The sequence below is a fragment of the Chiloscyllium plagiosum genome, unplaced genomic scaffold, assembly GCF_037043375.1.
Source record: "Chiloscyllium plagiosum isolate Xiang-an unplaced genomic scaffold, Cpla_swu_hap1 HiC_scaffold_14, whole genome shotgun sequence".
Classification (NCBI taxonomy): Eukaryota; Metazoa; Chordata; class Chondrichthyes; order Orectolobiformes; family Hemiscylliidae; genus Chiloscyllium; species Chiloscyllium plagiosum.
In genome coordinates, this window is record NW_028270152.1 from 693308 (window position 1) to 713765 (window position 20458).

General features: G+C 50.4%; 1 protein-coding gene across 1 annotated transcript; it reads left to right on the forward strand.

Moving 5' to 3' along the window:
• The first annotated feature begins 360 nt into the window (after nucleotides 1-360).
• LOC122558776 (G protein-coupled receptor 22-like) lies at nucleotides 361-7002 on the forward strand. The gene is made up of 2 exons (XM_043707542.2): nucleotides 361-479; nucleotides 3960-7002. The coding sequence occupies exon 2, from the start codon at nucleotides 4002-4004 to the stop codon at nucleotides 5301-5303; it is 1302 nt and encodes a 433-aa protein (XP_043563477.1). The 5' UTR covers nucleotides 361-479; nucleotides 3960-4001; the 3' UTR covers nucleotides 5304-7002.
• Nucleotides 7003-20458: the final 13456 nt, after the last annotated feature.

Sequence of the window (20458 nt, forward strand, 5' to 3'; positions counted from 1 at the left end):
CAACCTCACATCCTGATGTCCTCGGCCTCCTGGCTCAGCTTGTGTTCTGAGCAGCTCCACATCCTCTCTCGATGAGCCGATCGAAAGCTGACCATCTGTCACAGAGATCCAGCAGGTCACCTGCTCAGGCTTCCCTTCAAAGAGGAGAGCTGTCCAGTTGTGTGCGTGTGTCCAGGGAATGTGTGAACATTGAATTGAGAGACTGTCCAATGGTGGGAGTTTTCAAAACTCTAGCAGAGGACGAGAGATTTGGCCAATTTTATTTATTGGGAAAACCCAGCATCACGTGCTGCTTCCCGGTTCCATCGCCTCTTCCTGATCAGGGGAACTTCCTGATAAATGTTTTTTATTCATTCACAGGATGAGGGCATCGCTGGATAGGGCAGCATTTATTGCCCATCCCTAATAGCTCAGAGGGTGGTTAAGAGCCAACCACATTGCTGTGGGTCTAGAGTCACATGTAGACCAGAGAAGACCAGGTAAGGATGGCAGTTTCTTTCCCTAAAGGACATTTAGTGAATTTGATACAATCCGAGTTGGATTTATGTCATTTTAAATCCATCGCAGGATCGATTTCCTCTGACAGATTGGGAATTGGTAACTTCAAAACACAGGAACAGGAGGAGGCCAATCTGCCCACACACTCATTCTGTCATTGCGCTTGATCATGTCTGAGCAGAATTCCATGTCTTTATTCCCTTCAACCACCAACGATCGACAATCCCAGTTTTCATATTTTCAGCTGATCATCAGCCTATGGGGGAAGAGACAGAGAGAGAGAGAGTGAGAGAGAGTGAGAGAGAGAGAGAGACAGGATGTGGGGAAATAGATAGCAACATCTTGCAAAATGTCCACATTACAGAGGAGGAAGTGCTGGATGTCCTGAAACATATAAAGGTGGATAAATCCCCCGGACCTGATCAGGTGTCCCCTAGAACTCTGTGGGAAGCTAGAGAAGTGATTGCTGGGCCTCTTGCTGAGATATTTGTATCACCAACAGTCACAGGTGAGGTGCCGGAAGACTGGAGGTTGGCTAACGTGGTGCCACTGTTTAAGAAGGGTGGTAAGGACAAGCCAGGGAACTATAGACCAGTGAGCCTGACCACGGTGGGGGACAAGTTGTTGGAGGGAATCCTGAGGGACAGGATGTATATGTATTTGGAAAGGCAAGGACTGATTAGGGATAGTCAACATGGCTTTGTGCGTGGGAAATCATGTCTCACAAACTTGATTGAGTTTTTTGAAGAAGTAACAAAGAGGATTGATGAGGGCAGAGTGGTGGATGTGATCCATATGGTCTTCAGTAAGGCATTCAACAAGGTTCCCTATGGGAGACTGATTAGCAAGGTTAGATCTCATGGAACACAAGGAGAACTAGCCATTTGGATATAGAACTGGCTCAAAGGGAGAAGACAGAGGGTGGTGGTGGATGGTTGTTTTTCAGGCTGGAGGCCTGTGACCAGTGGAGTGCCACAAGGATCGGTGCTGGGTCCTCTACTTTTCATCATTTGTATAAATGATTTGGATGTGAGCATAAGAGGTACAGTTAGTAAGTTTGCAGATGACATTAAAATTGGAGGTGTAGTGGACAATGAAGAGGGTTACCTCAGATTACAACAGGATCTGGACCAGATGGGCCAATGGGCTGAGAAGTGGCAGATGCAGTTTAATTCAGATAAATGCGAGGTGCTGCATTTTGGGAAAGCAAATCTTAGCAGGACTTATACACTTAATGGTAAGGTCATAGGGAGTATTGCTGAACAAAGAGACCTTGGAGTGCAGGTTCATAGCTCCTTGAAAGTGGAGTCACAGGTAGATAGGATAGTGAAGAAGGCGTTTGGTATGCTTTCCTTTATTGGTCAGAGTATTGAGTACAGGAATTGGGAGGTCATGTTGCGGCTGTACAGGGCATTGGTTAGGCCACTGTTGGAATATTGCGTGCAATTCTGGTCTCTTTCCTATCAGAAAGATGTTGTGGAACCTGAAAGGGTTCAGAAAAGATTTACAAGGATGTTGCCAGAGTTGGAGGATCTGAGCTACAGGGAGAGGCTGAACAGGCTGGAGCTGTTTTCCCTGGAGCGTCGGAGGCTGAGGGGTGACCTTATAGAGGTTTACAAAATTATGAGGGGCATGGATCAGGTTAGTCGACATGGTCTTTTCCCTGGGACCGGGGAGTCCAGAACTAGAGGGCATAGGATTAGAATGAGAGAGGAAAGATATAAAAGAGACCTAAGGGACAAAGTTTTCACGCAGAGGGTGGTGCGTGTATGGAATGAGCTGCCAGAGGATGTGGTGGAGGCTGGTACAATTGCAACATTTAAGAGGCATTTGGATGGGTATATGAATAGGAAGGGTTTGGAGGGATACAGGCCGGGTGCTGGCAGGTGGGACTAGATTGGGTTGGGATATCTGGTCAGCAGGGACGGGTTGGACTGAAGGGTCTGTTCTTGTGCTGTACATCTCTATGACCCTATGACTCCACGAGAGAGAAAGAGAGACAGACAGACAGCGACATAGAGAGAGAGAGAGAGTGTTGAGGTTTAAATTTGAAACTTATTCTTCCTGTGAGGAATAGTTTCTCTATCTTGACTCTCTGAACCTATTTACTCAGGCCATACAGTTCAGTCAGATTAATCCTTAACCTTGAATGAATGAATGAGTTTGCTTTATTGTCATGTGAAGGATTACCCGTTGAGTTTATGCATTCTATCCTCTCACTTTAACCTTCCAGAATCCTTCTGCTGAAGGCTCGTTGGCCTGAAACATTAACTCTGCTTCTCCCTCCCCAGATGCTACACACAACCTCCTGAATGTTTCCCACATTTTGTGTTTTTGGTTGAGATTTCCTGTGTCCACAGCAGTTTGCTTTCGTATACATCTGAGGAACCCTAGACTGGGCTATGTCTAATTTGCTTTCAGTTACTTGGCATCTCGCCCTCCCCCACTCTAACCAGCCTCATACTCAGAGAGTAAACACTATGGAGTGACCCTCAGCTGCCATCTGGAGCCCTCAGCCAGGATTAGTGGGAGGATGGGTCAGCAGGGTGGGTGGACTTGGATGCTGACAGAGGGAGGGGCAAAACATCAGTGGGATAGTACCTCCCACTCCTGATCCAGCCACCAACCCATTCTGGTTTATCAAATTCGATGAGACTGAATCAGGGAACAAACCATCTGATATTGCCAGTTTTATATTCTACCCTCTGTCCAGATATTAAGTTAAAAATCACACAACACCAGGTTAGAGTCCTACAGGTTTAATTGGAAGCACACTAGCTTTTGGAGCAACGCTCTCTGACTATCACCTGATGAAGGAGCGTCGCTCCGAAAGCTAGTGCTTCCAATTAAACCTGTTGGACTATAACCTGGTGTTGTGTGATTTGTAACTTTGTACACCCCAGTCCAACACCAGCATCTCCAAATCCTGATATTAACACTGTCATAAAATCAGGATGTAGGTTTACTCGCTGAGCTGGAAGGTTCATTTTCAGACGTTTCGTCACCATACCAGGTAACATCTGCAGTGAGCCTCCGGACAAAGTACTGCTAGTGTTTTTCCTGCTTTCTATTTATATATTTAGGTTTCCTTAGGTTGGTGATGTCATTTCTTGTTCTTTTTCTCAGGGGGTGGTAAATGAACCCGAGCTGAGCTACAAATCTTCTCAAAACTTGCTGTCATAGAATTCCTACAATGTGGAAAGAGGCCATTCAGCCCACTGAATCCACACTGACCCTCCAAACAGCAGCCCAGCCAGACCCATCCCCCTGCCCTATCCCTGTAAACCTGCACCTCGCCTGCACATCCCTGGACACTATGGGACAATTTTCTGTGGCCAATCCAACTGAACCTGCACATCTTCAGACATTTAGTGTCAATGAAACAGTCAACAAAGAAATGAGGGAAATGGAAGTTGAACTGTTGTAGTTGAAGTTAGATTTTTGTTTCTTGTTTGTTTCAGGTGAAACAAGAGCGATTTCTGGGACTATGCTGATATCCCAGGATGGACGCAACCATGGAATTGGATAATTATGAAACCGTTCTGGAGACCACGGATGGCTCTGCTTTGAACGAGGGCTGGTACGTGTCATACCCGATGAGCTTCCAGGTTTCGCTGACCAGTTTCCTCATGTTGGAGATTGTCCTGGGCTTCAGCAGTAACCTCACTGTTCTCATTCTGTACTGCATCCAGTCAAACCTGGTGGATTCTGTCAGCAATATCGTTACCATGAACCTCCACATACTGGACATTATCATCTGCCTGGTGTGTGTCCCATTCACCATTGTCATTGTTCTCATTCCTCTGGAGAGAAATGTGGCTCTGATCTGTTGCTTCCATGAAGCCTGTGTCACCTTTACCAGTATCGCCACCGCGGTCAACGTCCTGGTCATCAGCCTGGACAGATACGACATTTCTGTCAAACCAGCCAATCGTGTCCTCACACCCAGTCGGACAATCCTCCTGTTGACCTCAGTCTGGATCGTGTCACTGATGGTGTTTTTTGTCCCTTTCATTGAGGTGGAATTTTTCAGGGACCCACTGCATAGCACGGCCTGGCAAAACCGGACACTGCTCTGCGTCAGTGCCAATGAGTACCACAAGGAGCTGGGCATGTATTACCACCTCTTCATCCAGATCCCCTGCTTCTTTGTGGCCATCGTTGTGATGTTGGTCACCTACACCAGGATTCTCCAGGCCCTCAACATCCGCATTGGATCCCACTTCACCCGCAGTCAAAAACACAAACGCAAAAGCAAGAAGAGGAAGACAAAGTCAGGAAGCTCCCTCAGCAGCCAGTACGAGACCAAGAGGCTGACTTCAGCTCCAGTCACTCCCAACCCCGTGCCGCTGGGTGTCCAGGCTTCTGTGTCAGTCATTATCGCCCTGCGCCGCGCTGTGAAACGCCATCGTGACCGGCGCGAGCGGCAGAAACGAGTCTTCAGGATGTCTCTGATCATCATCTCCACCTTCCTTGTCTGCTGGGCCCCCATTTCCATTGTGAACCTTCTCATTCTCTGCCTGGGGCCCAGTGATTGGCTGGTGAGGCTCCGGATCTGCTTCCTAGTCATGGCCTATGGCTCCACGATCTTCCACCCGCTCCTCTATGCCTTCACCAGGCAGAAACTCCGGAAAGTTCTCAAGAACAAGATGAAGAAGCGGGTGGTGTCAGTTCTGCAGGTAGACCCCGCCCCAAGTGGGACAATCATACACAACTCCTGGGTCCATCCCAGAAAGACACGCAAACACAAGCTGGACTGCAGTGATGCCACTGACCGCTGCCTAACAGAAGCAGCCAAAGATTGACTCGATATCACCCATCATTTTGTAACAGACTTAGACTGTTCAGAAAAAGAACGTGCCAGACCAACTGTAAAAAGTAGAGGTGCAATAATTGTTTAACAACTTGTTCAATTGTCCAAAAATATACAACATAGAACTGACCCACGGAAAGTGAATGAATTCCACACTGGGTATGGAGCAGTTTTAATGTCTTTTTGGACCAGTTGGTGGCATGGCCTGTGAATATGATAAACATTTTAAGACTATTGCTTTTGGAAACAAATCCCATATACAAATACTGTGAGGCAAATCTGCCAGGGACAAGATCCCCAACACCTGACCCTAACTCAAACGACATCACTCTCTCAGGGGCAGGAGGTTTCAAGGGCATTTGAGGAAAACTGTTCTCCCCAGGAGGTGGGGGGTCTGGAATGTGTTGCCTTGGGAAGAGAATCTCACAACTTTTAAAACGTACTTGGACGAGCATTTGAAATGTCACAAAATGTAAGGTTATGGGCCTAGTGCTGGGAAGTGGGACTAGGGTAGATTTAAAGTTTAAATAAAACCAAAGAACTGCAGATGTTGGGAATTAGAAACAAAAACAGAAATTTCTGGAAAAAACTCTGGCAACATCTGTGGAGAGAGAAAGAAAGTTAATAGAGAACTGTTCTGAAGAAAGGTCACTGGATCCAAACGTTAACTCTGCCTTCTGAGTTTTTCTAGCAATTTATGTTTTTGTTGTAGGCTAAGAGTTGCTTTTGTCAGTGTGGACTCAATGGGCTGAATGGCCCCTTCTGTCCTGTATAAATCTATGTTCTATAACGTTCCAAACCCCAATTCAAACAGCATCAATAAGTGGCTGTTTCTCTCTTGTTTGGTATGACTGGATATTGGTTTAAATTAAGACTATCAGTACAGATCAAAACCATTACATCGGCAATTAATGTTTGAGAACTTCAAAACTGAACTCCTTCATCTGATACAGTTAAGTGATGCTAGTTGTCTGACATAAACAAAAATAAGAACTTTCTGGTCAATAGTTTAAATAGATGTCAGGGTCAACTCAAAGCCAGGGTCCACCTTCTATTTGGCTCAGGTATGTCTGGGAAGCTGAGGTCTGTGATTTGCAGAGCCTGCACTTGGCGCCCCTGGTGGTCTGGATGACCATGTACAGGAGCTGCCTCCAGCTGGAGCAACCCCAGCTCCAGGTTTTGGGATGGGAGCAGCTGCTGGGGGAACCTTGGGGCAGTGACCAGACCGAGGGGTTTCAGGATGGGCTCACCCCGCAGTTTAAGGAGGTATGGGCAGAGGGGCCATACCAGGCAGAGGTGGGCATCAGGCAGGTAGTGAGTCAGAAACCATTTTGTGGTCTTGGAAAATGGAGAGAGGATTGGTGAGATGCATTATTGTTCAGTTTCTGAAATCCCATTTATCCTGGGTCAATTCTCGTTCAGGAGGGTTTGGACAGACTTAGTGAATGGCCAAGAATGTGGCAGATGGAATGTGGGAATGTGGGGGATTGGCAGCTGAACCTCAATCCTCACTCTCCCCTGAATCCTCACACCCCTCAATCATCACACTCTCCTCAATCCTCAATCCTCACTCTCTCCTCAATCCTCACTCTCCCCTGAATCCTCACTTTCCCCTGAATCCTCACACCCCTCAATCATCACACTCTCCTCAATCCTCAATCCTCACTCTCCCCTCAATCCTCACACTCCCCTCAGGTGGAAGGTAGCAGGTGGAAGGTGCATCAGTAGAAGAACGTTTTGGAGATAGTGACCATAACTCAGCCAGATTTAGGATAGCTACAGAATAGGATGAGGATGAACCAGGAATAAAAGAGCTATTCTGGGGAATAAGATAATTTATTAAAATAAGGTCCGGTTTGGCCTGAGCAGACTAGGCCCAGCACCGTGCAGGTGAACTGGTGTCAGAGCAGTGGGAGGAGCTGGTGAGAGGACAGGGCAGATATGTTCCTGTTGTGACAAAGTGTGCAGCAAGACCAAAGAAACCTCACGGTCAAGGGTCATAAAGGTTAGGATTTCAAAAAAAAAGAGACATTTATGGCAGATACTGAGGGCTCGATATGGCAGAGTTCCGAGAGGAATACAGAAAGTAGACACAGGGGAACTTCAGAGGAAATTAGGAAAACCGCAGAGAGTTCATGAGAAAACACTAGCAGCTGGAATAAAGGAAACCCCCAATTAATACTTTCCCATTGGAAAAGGACAAGGCAGGCAGAGGGGAGGCAGCTGTGAAATAATAGAAGAAATGAACATCGAGAGAGGGGAAGGACTGATGGGTTTTGCAGTTTAAAAACCTCCAGGCCCAGACCAGGTGTATCCCCGGCTGCTGCAGGAGGTGAGGGAGGAGAAAGTCCTGGGCCCTGGCAGTAACTTTTAAATTCTCTCTGATCACAAGTGAGGTGCCAGAAACCTAGGGAACTATTAACATTGTCCCATGATTAAACAGGGCCAGAAGGGATAGTCCTGGAAATTCCAGGCCATTCAGTCTCACCTTGTGGTGGTGGGGAAGTTATTAGGAAGAATTCTGAGGGACAGAACGTGTCTGCATTTGGAGAGACCTGGATGAATCAGGGAGGGTCGGTGTGGAGCCATGAAGAGAAGGTGATGTTTGACAAATTTGATTGTATTTGTTGAGGAGGTAGGTAACCAGGAGAGTTGATGAGGGCACTGCATTCGATGTGTCGACATGGACTTGAGTGAGGCTTTTGATAAGGTCCCTGGTGGCAGACTGGTGAAGAAAGTGAGAGCCAATGGGATCCAAGACAAGGTGATACACTGGATCCAAAATGGGCTGAGAGACAGGAAGCAGAGGCTGATGGGATTGGGATGTCTCTGTGAATGGGAATCCGTTTCCAGTGGGGTTGGTGTTGGGACCCTTGCTATTTGTGGGTGTATTAATGATTATGGATTAATGTAGGGTATGGTGAAGAAATTCACAGATGTCATGAAAATCAGTCAGAGGGTGGGGGTAAATAGTGAGGAGGGTATCTGTACGCTGCAGGAGGGTATCAACGGCCTGGTCAGCTGGGCACAGCAGGGACCAATGGAGACCTTGATAGAGGGGAGGAGATTGTGAGGGGCATGGGCAGGGTGGATAGGAATGGTCAATACCCAAGGTAGAGATTGAAGGGAATAAGTTCAGGCTAACGGGGGGGGGGGTGGGGAAAAGGCTTTTCACCCAGAGTTTGGTGGCAATTTGGAACTCACTACTTGAAAGAGTGGTTGAATCAGAAACTGTTGTAACATTTTTTAGATATTCACTTCCATAATCATTGCCTTCACAGTTATGGGTCAGGAGCTGGAAAATAGGATTAGTCAAATCAGACTTTTGTTGACCAGCATGTTCTTAATGGGCTAAATGCTCGTGCCGTGCTGTAAACATCTCTGAGCTTATAATACTCCACTCCCAATGAAGATAACATCAACATTCTCAACTCAACTTCAACCATATCCAGTTAATCAGGGAATGAGGCAACAGATGAATTACCAGAAACACAGAATGACTAACAGCTCTCACTTTTTCACTAAATGATTCAGCTCAAATTTAGAGAGATCTATGCCTTGAGCAAACACATTATTCCCAGACTGCCTCTGAGTTTTTGCCCATTATCCTTCAAATTCCCAGTCACGTCCTCCTCCAGCCAGGACCCCTTCCCCATAGCCACACCCTCAGGTTCACATGTCAATCTCAACATGTCACCCTCCACATGTCACAATCCAGTGTCAAATATAACAGCTCACATTTTCCCAAACACACCCCATGTTGCCTTCCCTGTGTCACCATCGAGAGAGCCCTCAGTTTTGAAATAGGAGGGGTTAAATAATTGAGGCAGAATAATGGATGCTGACCAAAACCCAGTGACAAACTGTTCAAGAGGAGAGAGCTCTGGAAAGATGGAAAACCCAGGGTGAGTCCCTGTATTGGCCAGGAATGGGTGGGGGTTGGGGGGGGTCTGAAATGTCTAACACCTGCCACACTCACCTTCAACCCTACCTACCCTCAACCCCACCCCCTCCTCCACATCCACCCTCATGCCCACATCCAACCTCACCTTCACTCCCATCCACAACCTCACCCACACCCACACCCTCACCCCCATCCACACCCACACCCTCACCCCCATCCACACCCTCACCCCCACCCACAGCCACCCACTCCCATCCACACCCTCACCCCCACCCACAGCCACCCACCTCCATCCACACCCTCACCCCCACCCATAATCACCCACCCACACCTCTGCCATTTTTGCAATTGGGAAATGTATTGAAAATGATTCACTGAACATGAAAATGTGAGAGAGGGGCTGGAGCTGCTCCCTTTCCCCACACCCTCAGCCCACACTGACCCCAACTTTACTCATCACCCCCCAACCCTGATCTCCTTCAGTGTCTCCTGAATATTGCCGCTCCCCTCCCCAAACAGCCTCCCTTCCCCCAACCCCATTACTGCCCTCCAGTCCCAACTGAACTGTCCCTCTCTCAGTTAGAAAGAAACTACCAACTATCTCCTGGAATCAGTTCCCAATTACTGATTCAATAATTCTTGCACCGCGGAGTTTTCCATCATCGATTCCATGCTGAGTATTAAGCCCAGTTGTTGTGATGTGTTTGTTGTGTATGAAGTGTCTGTTTGATGTCTCTCAGTAACTGTGGATGTTCATATTGTATTTCTCAGCAATTGTAATGGTTTAATTACACTCCAATCTTATCCTCTGATTATCCAATCTCCTGATTAAATGATTATTCTCACTCGAGTTCACTGGATGTTTGTTCTGAGCCTCAGTACCGGTCAACAATTCTGTTCAGAAGCAGAGAGTGTTGGAGAAACTCCACAGCTCCCAGGCTGAGAGAATCCAGGTTCATGTTCCGAATCTGAGAGGACTCTTCCCAGAATTGAAAAGGTTCAAAATGCTGGCAGAGGAGGAGTGAGGGGAACAGACGATGTGGGGACCCAGTGTCAAAGACAAACAGGCTGTTAGTGGCGGTGAAAGAGAAAAAGAAATTTAAAAACAAAGAACAAAGAAAATTTACAGCCCAGGAACAGGCCCTTCGGCCCTCCAAACCTGAACCCATCCAAATCCACTGTCGAAACCTATCACTCAATTCCTAAGCATCTGTATCCCTCTGCTCCCCACCTACTCATGCATCTGTCCAGACGCACCTTAAATGAATTTACCGTGCCTGCCCCTACCACCTCTGCTGGCACCACGTTCCAAACACCCACCACTCTCTGTGTGAAGTACTTGCTGCGTGTATCCCCCTTAAACTTTCCACCTCTCACCTTGAAAGCATGACCTCTTGTGTGTGTGTGTGTGTGGGTGTGTGTGGATGGGTGTGTGTGTGTGTGTGTGGGTGGGTGGGTGTGTGGGTGTGTGTGTGGGTGGGTGTGTGGGTGTGTGTGTGGGTGGGTGGGTGTCATCCTTCACCCTGGGAAAAAGATTATCTCTATCCACCCTGTCTATACCCTTCATGATTTTGTAAACCTCAATCAGGTCCCCCATCAATCTCTTTTTTTCTAATGAAAACAATCCTAACCCACTCAATCTTTCTTCATAGATAGCACCTTCCATACCAGGCAACACCCTCATAAACCTTCTCTGCTCCCTCTCCAAAGCGTCCACATCCTTTTGGTGATGTGGCGACCAGAACTGTACACAGTATTCTAAATGCGGCGGAACCAATATCTTGTACAATTTTAACATGACTTGCCAGCCCTTATACTCAGTCCCCTGTCCAATGAAGACAAGCATACTATATGCCTTCTTGACCACTCTATCCACCTGTGCAGCAACCTTCAGGGTACAATAGACCTACACTCCCAGATCTCTCTGCCCATCAACTTTTCCCAAGGCTCTTCCATTCATTCTATAATTCGCTCTAGAATTAGACTTGCCTGAATGCATCACCTCACATTTGTCTGGATTGAAAACCATCTGCCACTTTTCCGCCCAACTCTCCAGTCTATCTATATCTGGGTGTTAATGGAGGTGTCAATGGGAGAGAATGGATCCTGTTTCCTGAGATCCAATGAGACACTAACAGGACAAGGATGATTGAGAGTGTGACTGTAGGTGTGTGTGTGTGTGTGTGTGTGTGTGTGTGTGTGTGTGTGTGTGTGTGTGTGTGTGTGTGTGTGTGTGTGTGTGTGTGTGTGTGTGTGTATGTGTCAGTGTGTAGGTGAGTGTGTGTGAATGTGTATGTCAGTGTGTGTGTGTAGGTGTGTAGGTCAGTGTGTAGGTGAATGTGTGTGTGTGTAGGTGAGTGTGAGTGTGTGTGTGTGTAGGTCAGTGTGTAGGGGTGTGTGTGTGTGTAGGGGTGTGTGTGTGTAGGTCCGTGTGTAGGTGAATGTGTGTGTGTAGGTGAGTGTGTGTGTGTAGGTCGGTGTGTAGGTCAGTGTGTAGGGGTGTGTGTGTGTGTGTGTGTAGGTCAGTGTGTGTGAGTGTGTAGGTCACTGTGTGTGTGTAGGTCAGTGTGTAGGTGAGTGTGTGTGTGTAGGTGAGTGTGTGTATGTGTAGGTCAGTGTGTGTGTGTGTGTAGGTCAGTGTGTAGGTCAGTGTGTGTGAGTGTGTAGCTCTGTGTGTGTGTAGATCTGTGTGTGTGTTTAGATGAGTGTGTAGGTGAGTGTGTGTGTGTGTAGGTCAGTGTGTAGGTGAGTGTGTGTGTAGGTGAGTGTGTGTGTGTGTAGGTGAGTGTGTAGGTGAGTGTGTGTGGGTGTGTAGGTCACTGTGTGTGTGTAGGTCAGTGTGTAGGTGAGTGTGTGTGTGTAGGTGAGTGTGTGTGTGTGTGTGTGTATGTGTAGGTCAGTGTGTGTGTGTGTGTAGGTCAGTGTGTAGGTCAGTGTGAGTGTGTAGCTCTGTGTGTGTGTAGATCTGTGTGTGTGTTTAGATGAGTGTGTAGGTGAGTGTGTGTGTGTGTAGGTCAGTGTGTAGGTGAGTGTGTGTGTAGGTGAGTGTGTAGGTGAGTGTGTGTGTGTGTAGGTGAGTGTGTAAGTGAGTGTGTGTGTGTGTAGGTGAGTGTGTGTGGGTGTGTGTGGGGGTGAGTGTGTGTGGGTGTGTGTGACTGTGGGTGTCTGTGTGTGACTACAGGTGTGTATGACTGTGGGAACGTGTGTGTGTTTGTGGGCAATGTTTCGAAACTTGAAAGTGTTCAGAAAAGATTTACAAAGATGTAACCAGGGTTGGAGGATTAAGCTATATAGAAAAGATATAAAAGGGACCTAAGGGGCAACTTTTTCACACAGAGGGTGGTACGTGTCTGGAATGAGCTGCCAGAGGATGTGGTGGAGGCTGGTACAATTGCAACATTTAAGAGGCATCTGGATGGGTATATGAATAGGAAGGTTTTGGAGGGATATGGGCCGGGTGCTGGCAGGTGGGACTAGATTGGGTTGGGATAGCTGGTCGGCATGGACGGGTTGGACTGAAGGGTCTGTTTCTGTGTTTTTGTTTTTGCTGCTGTTTCCCTATTATTTACTATCTGTGTTATTTAACTCTGTGAAGGGTTTGGAGGGATATGGGTTGGTGGGTGTGTGTGTGGGGGGGTGGGGGGGTACGTGGGTATGGGTATGTGTGTGGGTGTGAGTGTGTGTGTGTGTGGGTGTTTGTGGGTGGGTGAGTGGGTGTGTGGGTGAGTTACTGTGAGTGTGTGTGTATGGGGGTGAGTGTGTGACTGTGGGTCTGTGTGACTGTCGGTGTGTGTGGGTGTGTGCGGGTCTATGTGTGTGGGGGGTCTGTGTGTGGGTGTGTGGGTGTGGATGTGTGTGGGGGTGGGTGTATGTGGCAGTGTTTGTGTGTGTGGGTGAGTGACTGAGAGTGTGTGTGTGTGTGGGTGTGGGTGTGTATGTGGGTGTGTGTGGGTGTGGGTTTGGGAGAGTGTGTGGGAGTGTGTGTGGGTGGATGAGTGTGTGGGCGAGTTACTGTGGGTGTGTGTGTGTGAGTGTGTGACTGTGGGTCTGTGTGACTGGCGGTGTGTGTGTGGTTGTGGGTGTGTATGTATGGGGGAGGGGTTCTGTGTGTGGGTGTGCGTGTGGGTGGGAGTGTGTTGGTGCGTTTTTGTGTGTGTATGTGTGTGTGTGTGGATGTGTGGGTGGGTGGGTGAGTGTGTGGGTGAGAGAGTGTGAGTGTGGGTGTGTGTGGGTGTGTATGTGTGGGTGTGTTGTGGGTGTGTGGGTGCATGGGTGAGTGAGTGTGAGAGTGTGAATGTGTGTGTGGGTGGGGGTGTGGGTGAGTGTGTGTATGTGGGTGGGTGTGGGTGGGTGGGTGTGTGTGTGAGAGTGTGTGGGTGAATTACTGTGGGTTTGTGTGTGTGTGAGTGTGTGACTGTGGGTCAGTGTGACTGTTGGTGTGTGTGTGGGTGTGGGTGTGTGTGTGGTTGTGGGGGTGTGTGTGTCTGTGTGTGGTTGTGTGTGTTGTGTGTTGGGGGGGTCTGTGTGTGGGTGTGTGCGTGTGGGTGTGTGTATGTGGGGGTGTGTGTATGTGGGTGTGTGTGTGGGGGTGTGGATGAGTGACTGCGTGTGTGTGGGTATGGGTGAGTCACTGTGAGAGTGTGTGTGTGGGTGTGGGTGTGTGTGTGGATGAGTGACTGTGAGAGTGTGTGTGGGTGTGGGCGTGTGGGTGAGTGTGTGTGGGTGAGATTTTGTGTGTGTGTGAGTATGGGTGTGTGTGGGTGGGTGAACGTGTGTGCGCGTGTATGTGTGAGTGTGTGTGTGAGTGAGTGTGTGTGTGTGTGAGGGTGTGTGTGTGTGGGTGTGTGTGTGAGTGTGTGTGGGTGTGAGTGTGTGTGTGTGGGTGTGTGTGGGTGGGTGAGTGTGTGAGGGTGTGTGTGTGTGTGAGGGTGTGTATCTGTGGGTGAGTGTGGGTGTGTGTTGTGTGTGTGAGGGTGTGTGGGTGTGTGTGTGGGGGGGTGGGGGAGTATGTGGGTATGGGTGTGTGTGTGGGTGTGAATGTGTGTGTGTGGGTGTGTGTGGGTGGGTGAGTGGGTGTGTGGGTATGAGTGTGTGTGGGTGGGTGAGTGTGTGGGTGGGTGAGTTACTGTGAGTGTGTGTGTATGGGGGTGAGTGTGTGACTGTGGGTCTGTGTGACTGTCGGTGTGTGTGGGTGTGTGCGGGTCTATGTGTGTGTGGGGGGTCTGTGTGTGGGGGTGTGTGGGTGTGGATGTGTGTGTGGGTGAGTGACTGTGAGTGTGTGGGCGAGTTACTGTGGGTGTGTGTGTGTGTGAGTGTGTGACTGCGGGTCTGTGTGACTGGCGGTGTGTGTGTGGTTGTGGGTGTGTGTGTGGGGGAGGAGTTCTGTGTGTGGGTGTGTGTGTGGGTGTGCGTGTGGGTGGGTGTGTGTGGGTGCGTTTTTGTGTGTGTATGTGTGTGTGTGTGGATGTGTGTGTGGGTGGGTGAGTGTGTGGGTGAGAGAGTGTGAGTGTGGGTGTGTGGGTATGTGTGTGTGTATGTGTGGGTGTGTTGTGGGTGTGTGGGTGCGTGGGTGAGTGAGTGTGAGAGTGTGAATGTGTGTGTGGGTGGGGGTGTGGGTGAGTGTGTGTATGTGGGTGGGTGGGTGTGTGTGTGTGAGTGTGTGGGTGAGTTACTGTGGGTGTGTGTGTGTGAGTGTGTGACTGTGGGTCAGTGTGACTGTTGGTGTGTGTGTGGGTGTGTGTGTGGTTGTGGGGGTGTGTGTGGGTGTGTGTGTTGTGTGTGTGGGGGTCTGTGTGTGGGTGTGTACGTGTGGGTGTGTGTATGTGGGTGGGTGTGTATGTGGGTGTGTGTGTGGGGGTGTGGAAAAGTGACTGCGTGTGTGTGGGTGTGGGTGAGTCACTGTGAGAGTGTGTGTGTGTGGGTGTGGGTGTGGATCAGTGACTGTGAGAGTGTGGGCGTGTGGGTGTGGGCGTGTGGGTGAGTGTGTGTGGGTGAGTTTTTGTGTGTGTGTGAGTATGGGTGTGTGGGTGGGTGGGTGAGCGTGTGTGCGAGTGTGTGTGTGAGTGAGTGTGTGTGTGTGAGGGTGTGTGTGTGTGTGGGGTGAGTGTGTTTGTGGGTGAGTGTGTGTGTGTGGGTGAGTGTGTGTGTGGGAATGTGTGTGTGTGTGAGGGGGTGTGTGTGTGAGGGTGTGTGTGTGTGGGTGAGTGTGTGAGGGTGTGTGTGTGTGGGTGAGTGTGTGAGGGTGTGTGGGTGTGTGTGTGAGAGTGTGTGTGTGTGTGTGTGAGTGAGGGTGTGTGTGTGTGAGGGAGAGTGTGTGTGTGGGTGAGTGTGTGAGGGTGTGTGTGTGTGAGAGAGGGTGTGTGTGTGTGTGTGTATGTGTGAGTGTGGGTGTGTGTGAGTGTGTGTGAGAGTGTGTGGGTGTGTGTGTGTGAGTGTGTGTGTGTGTGTGTGTGTGTGTGTGTGTGTGTGGATGAGTGTGTGTGTGTGAGAGTGTGTGGGTGTGTGTGTATGAGTGTGTGTGCGTGTGTGTGTGAGTGTGGGGGTGTGTGTGAGGGTGTGTGGGTGTGTGTGTGTGTGTGTGGATGAGTGTGTGTGTGTGTGAGTGTGTGTGTGTGTGTGTGAGGGTGTGTGTGTGTGTGAGTGTGTGAGGGTGTGTGTGTGAGTGTGTGTGTGTGAGTGTGAGTGTATGTGTGAGTGTTTGTGTGAGGGTGTGTGTGGGTGAGTGTGTGAGTGTGTGTGTGTGAGAGTGTGTGTTTGTGTGTGAGTGTATGTGTGTGTGGGTGAATGTGAGTGTGTGTGTGTGTGTGTGTGTGAGTGAGTCTGTGTGTGTGAGTGTGTGTGTGTGGGTGAGTGTGTGTGTGTGTGTGGGTGAGTGTGTGTGGGTGTGGGTGAGTGTGTGTGTGGGTGAGTGTGAGTGTGTGTGTGAGTGTGTGTGTGAGGGTGTGTGTGTGTGAGTGTGTGTGTGTGAGTGTGTGTGTGTGTGAGGGTGTGTGTGTGTGTGTGTGAGGGGGTGTGTGTGAGTGTGTGTGTGAGGGTGTGTGTGAATGTGTGTGTGTGTGAGGGTGTGTGTGTGTGAGGGTGTGTGTGTGTGAGGGAGAGTGTGTGTGTGGGTGAGTGTGTGTGGGTGTGTGTGTGTGTGTGAGAGAGGGTGTGTGTGTGTGTGTGTATGTGTGAGTGTGGGTGTGTGTGAGTGTGTGTGAGAGTGTGTGGGGGTGTGTGTGTGAGTGTGTGTGTGTGTGTGTGTGAGTGTGGGGGTGTGTGTGAGGGTGTGTGGGTGTGTGTGTGTGTGTGTGGATGAGTGTGTGTGTGTGAGAGTGTGTGGGTGTGTGTGTGTGAGTGTGTGTGTGTGTGTGTGAGTGTGGGGGTGTGTGTGTGGGTGTGTGGGTGTGTGTGTGTGTGTGTGTGGATGAGTGTGTGTGTGTGTGAGTGTGTGTGTGTGTGTGTGAGGGTGTGTGTGTGTGAGTGTGTGAGGGGGTGTGTGTGTGTGTGTATGTGTGAGTGTGGGTGTGTGTGAGTGTGTGTGAGAGTGTGTGGGTGTGTGTGTGTGAGTGTGTGTGTGTGTGTGTGTGAGTGTGGTGGTGTGTGTGAGGGTGTGTGGGTGTGTGTGTGTGTGTGTGTGGGTGGGTGAGTGTGGGGGAGGGGTTCTGTGTGTGGGTGTGTGTGTGGGTGTGCGTGTGAGTGGGTGTGTGTGGGTGTGTTTTTGTGTGTGTATGTGTGTGTGGATGTGTGTGTGTGGGTGGGTGAGTGTGTGGGTGAGAGAGTGTGAGTGTGGGTGTGTGGGTATGTGTGGGTGTGTATGTGGGTGGGTGTGGGTGGGTGTGTGACTGTGGGTCAGTGTGACTGTTGGTGTGTGTGAGTGTGTGTGTGTCTGTGTGGTTGTGGGGGTGTGTGTGGGTGTGTGTGTTGTGTGTGGGGGGTCTGTGTGTGGGTGTGTGCATGTGGGTGTGTGTATGTGGGGGTGTGCGTATGTGGGGGTGTGTGTGGGGGTGTGGATGAGTGACTGCGTGTGTGTGGGTGTGGGTGAGTCACTGTGAGAGTGTGTGTGTGTGGGTGTGGGTGTGTGTGTGGATGAGTGACTGTGAGAGTGTGTGTGGGTGTGGGTGTGGGCGTGTGGGTGAGTGTGTGTGGGTGAGTTTTTGTGTGTGTGTGAGTATGGGTGTGTGTGTGGGTGGGTGAGCGTGTGTGCGTGAGTGTGTGAGTGAGTGTGTGTGTGTGTGTGAGGGTGTGTGTGTGTGTGTGTGTGAGGGTGTGTGTGTGTGTGGGTGAGTGTGTGTTTGGGAATGTGTGTGTATGTGTGTGTGTGTGAGGGTGTGTGTGTGTGTGAGGGTGTGTGTGTGTGTGGGTGAGTGTGTGAGGGTGTGTGTGTGTGAGGGTGTGTGTGTGTGTGAGTGTGGGTGTGTGTGTGTGTGTGTGAGGGTGTGTGGGTGTGTGTGTGTGAGTGTGTGTGTGTGCGCGTGTGTGTGTGAGTGTGGGGGTGTGTGTGAGGGTGTGTGGGTGTGTGTGTGTGGGGGTGGATGAGTGTGTGTGTGTGTGTGTGTGTGAGTGTGTGTGTGTGTGTGAGTGTGTGTGTGAATGTGTGTGTGTGAGTGTGTGTGGGCGAGTTACTGTGGGTGTGTGTGTGTGAGTGTGTGACTGTGGGTCTGTGTGACTGGCGGTGTGTGTGTGGTTGTGGGTGTGTGTGTGGGGGAGGAGTTCTGTGTGTGGGTGTGTGTGTGGGTGTGCGTGTGGGTGGGTGTGTGTGGGTGCGTTTTTGTGTGTGTATGTGTGTGTGTGTGGATGTGTGTGTGTGGGTGGGTGAGTGTGTGGGTGAGAGAGTGTGAGTGTGGGTGTGTGGGTGTGTGTGTGTATGTGTGGGTGTGTTGTGGGTGTGTGGGTGCGTGGGTGAGTGAGTGTGAGAGTGTGAATGTGTGTGTGGGTGGGGGTGTGGGTGAGTGTGTGTATGTGGGTGGGTGTGGGTGGGTGTGTGTGTGTGTGTGAGTGTGTGGGTGAGTTACTGTGGGTGTGTGTGTGTGAGTGTGTGACTGTGGGTCAGTGTGACTGTTGGTGTGTGTGTGGGTGTGTGTGTGGTTGTGGGGGTGTGTGTGGGTGTGTGTGTTGTGTGTGTGGGGGGTCTGTGTGTGGGTGTGTACGTGTGGGTGTGTGTATGTGGGTGGGTGTGTATGTGGGTGTGTGTGTGGGGGTGTGGATAAGTGACTGCGTGTGTGTGGGTGTGGGTGAGTCACTGTGAGAGTGTGTGTGTGTGGGTGTGGGTGTGGATCAGTGACTGTGAGAGTGTGTGCGTGTGGGTGTGGGCGTGTGGGTGAGTGTGTGTGTGTGAGTTTTTGTGGGTGTGTGGGTGGGTGGGTGAGCGTGTGTGCGCGTGTGTGAGAGTGTGTGTGTGAGTGAGTGTGTGTGTGTGAGGGTGTGTGTGTGTGTGGGGTGAGTGTGTTTGTGGGTGAGTGTGTGTGTGTGGGTGAGTGTGTGTGTGGGAATGTGTGTGTGTGTGTGAGGGTGTGTGTGTGTGAGGGTGTGTGTGTGTGTGGGTGAGTGTGTGTGTGTGTGTGGGTGAGTGTGTTTGGGTGTGTGTGTGAGAGTGTGTGTGTGTGTGTGTGAGTGTGAGTGTGTGTGTGTGTGTGTGAGGGTGTGTGTGTGTGTGTGTGAGTGCGTGTGTGTGTGTGTGAGAGTGTGTGTGTGTGTGAGTGTGTGTGGGTGAGTGTGTGTGTGGGTGAGTGTGAGTATCTGTGTGAGTGTGTGTGTGAGGGTGTGTGTGTGTGAGTGTGTGTATGTGTGAGTGTGTGTGTGTGTGAGGGTGTGTGTGTGTGAGTGTGTGTGTGTGTGGGTGAGTGTGTGTGGGTGTGGGTGAGTGTGTGTGGGTGTGGGTGAGTGTGTGTGTGTGTGAGTGTGTGTGGGTGCGTTTTTGTGTGTGTATGTGTGTGTGTGTGGATGTGTGTGTGGGTGGGTGAGTGTGGGGGAGGGGTTCTGTGTGTGGGTGTGTGTGTGGGTGTGCGGGTGGGTGTGTGGGTGAGAGAGTGTGAGTGTGGGTGTGTGGGTATGTGTGGGTGTGTATGTGGGTGGGTGTGGGTGGGTGTGTGACTGTGGGTCAGTGTGACTGTTGGTGTGTGTGTGGGTGTGGGTGTGTGTGTGGTTGTGGGGGGGTGTGTGGGTGTGTGTGTTGTGTGTGGGGGATCTGTGTGTGGGTGTGTGTATGTGGGGGTGTGTGTGGGGGTGTGGATGAGTGACTGTGAGAGTGTGTGTGGGTGTGGGTGTGGGCGTGTGGGTGAGTGTGTGTGGGTGAGTTTTTGTGTGTGTGTGAGTATGGGTGTGTGTGTGGGTGGGTGAGCGTGTGTGCGCGTGTGTGTGTGAGTGTGTGAGTGAGTGTGTGTGTGTGTGTGTGTGAGGGTGTGTGTGTGTGAGGGTGTGTGTGTGTGTGGGTGAGTGTGTGTTTGGGAATGTGTGTGTGTGTGTGTGTGAGGGTGTGTGTGTGTGTGAGGGTGTGTGTGTGTGTGAGGGTGTGTGTGTGTGTGGGTGAGTGTGTGAGGGTGTGTGTGTGTGTGAGTGTGGGTGTGTGTGTGTGTGAGGGTGTGTGTGTGTGTGTGAGTGTGTGTGTGTGGGTGTGTGTGTGTGAGTGTGGGGGGGTGTGTGAGGGTGTGTGGGTGTGTGTGTGTGGGGGTGGATGAGTGTGTGTGTGTGTGTGTGTGTGTGAGAGTGTGTGTGTGTGTGAGTGTGTGTGTGAATGTGTGTGTGTGAGTGTGTGTGGGCGAGTTACTGTGGGTGTGTGTGTGTGTGAGTGTGTGACAGTGGGTCTGTGTGACTGGCGGTGTGTGTGTGGTTGTGGGTGTGTGTGTGGGGGAGGAATTCTGTGTATGGGTGTGTGTGTGGGTGTGCGTGTGGGTGGGTGTGTGTGGGTGCGTTGTTTTGTGTGTAAGTGTGTGTGTGTGGATGTGTGTGTGTGGGTGGGTGAGTGTGTGGGTGAGAGAGTGTGAGAGTGTGAGAGTGGGTGTGTGGGTGTGTGTGTGTGTATGTGTGGGTGTGTTGTGGGTGTGTGGGTGCGTGGGTGAGTGAGTGTGAGAGTGTGAATGTGTGTGTGGGTGGGGGTGTGGGTGAGTGTGTGTATGTGGGTGGGTGTGGGTGGGTGTGTGTGTGTGTGTGAGTGTGTGGGTGAGTTACTGTGGGTGTGTGTGTGTGAGTGTGTGACTGTGGGTCAGTGTGACTGTTGGTGTGTGTGTGGGTGTGTGTGTGGTTGTGGGGGTGTGTGTGGGTGTGTG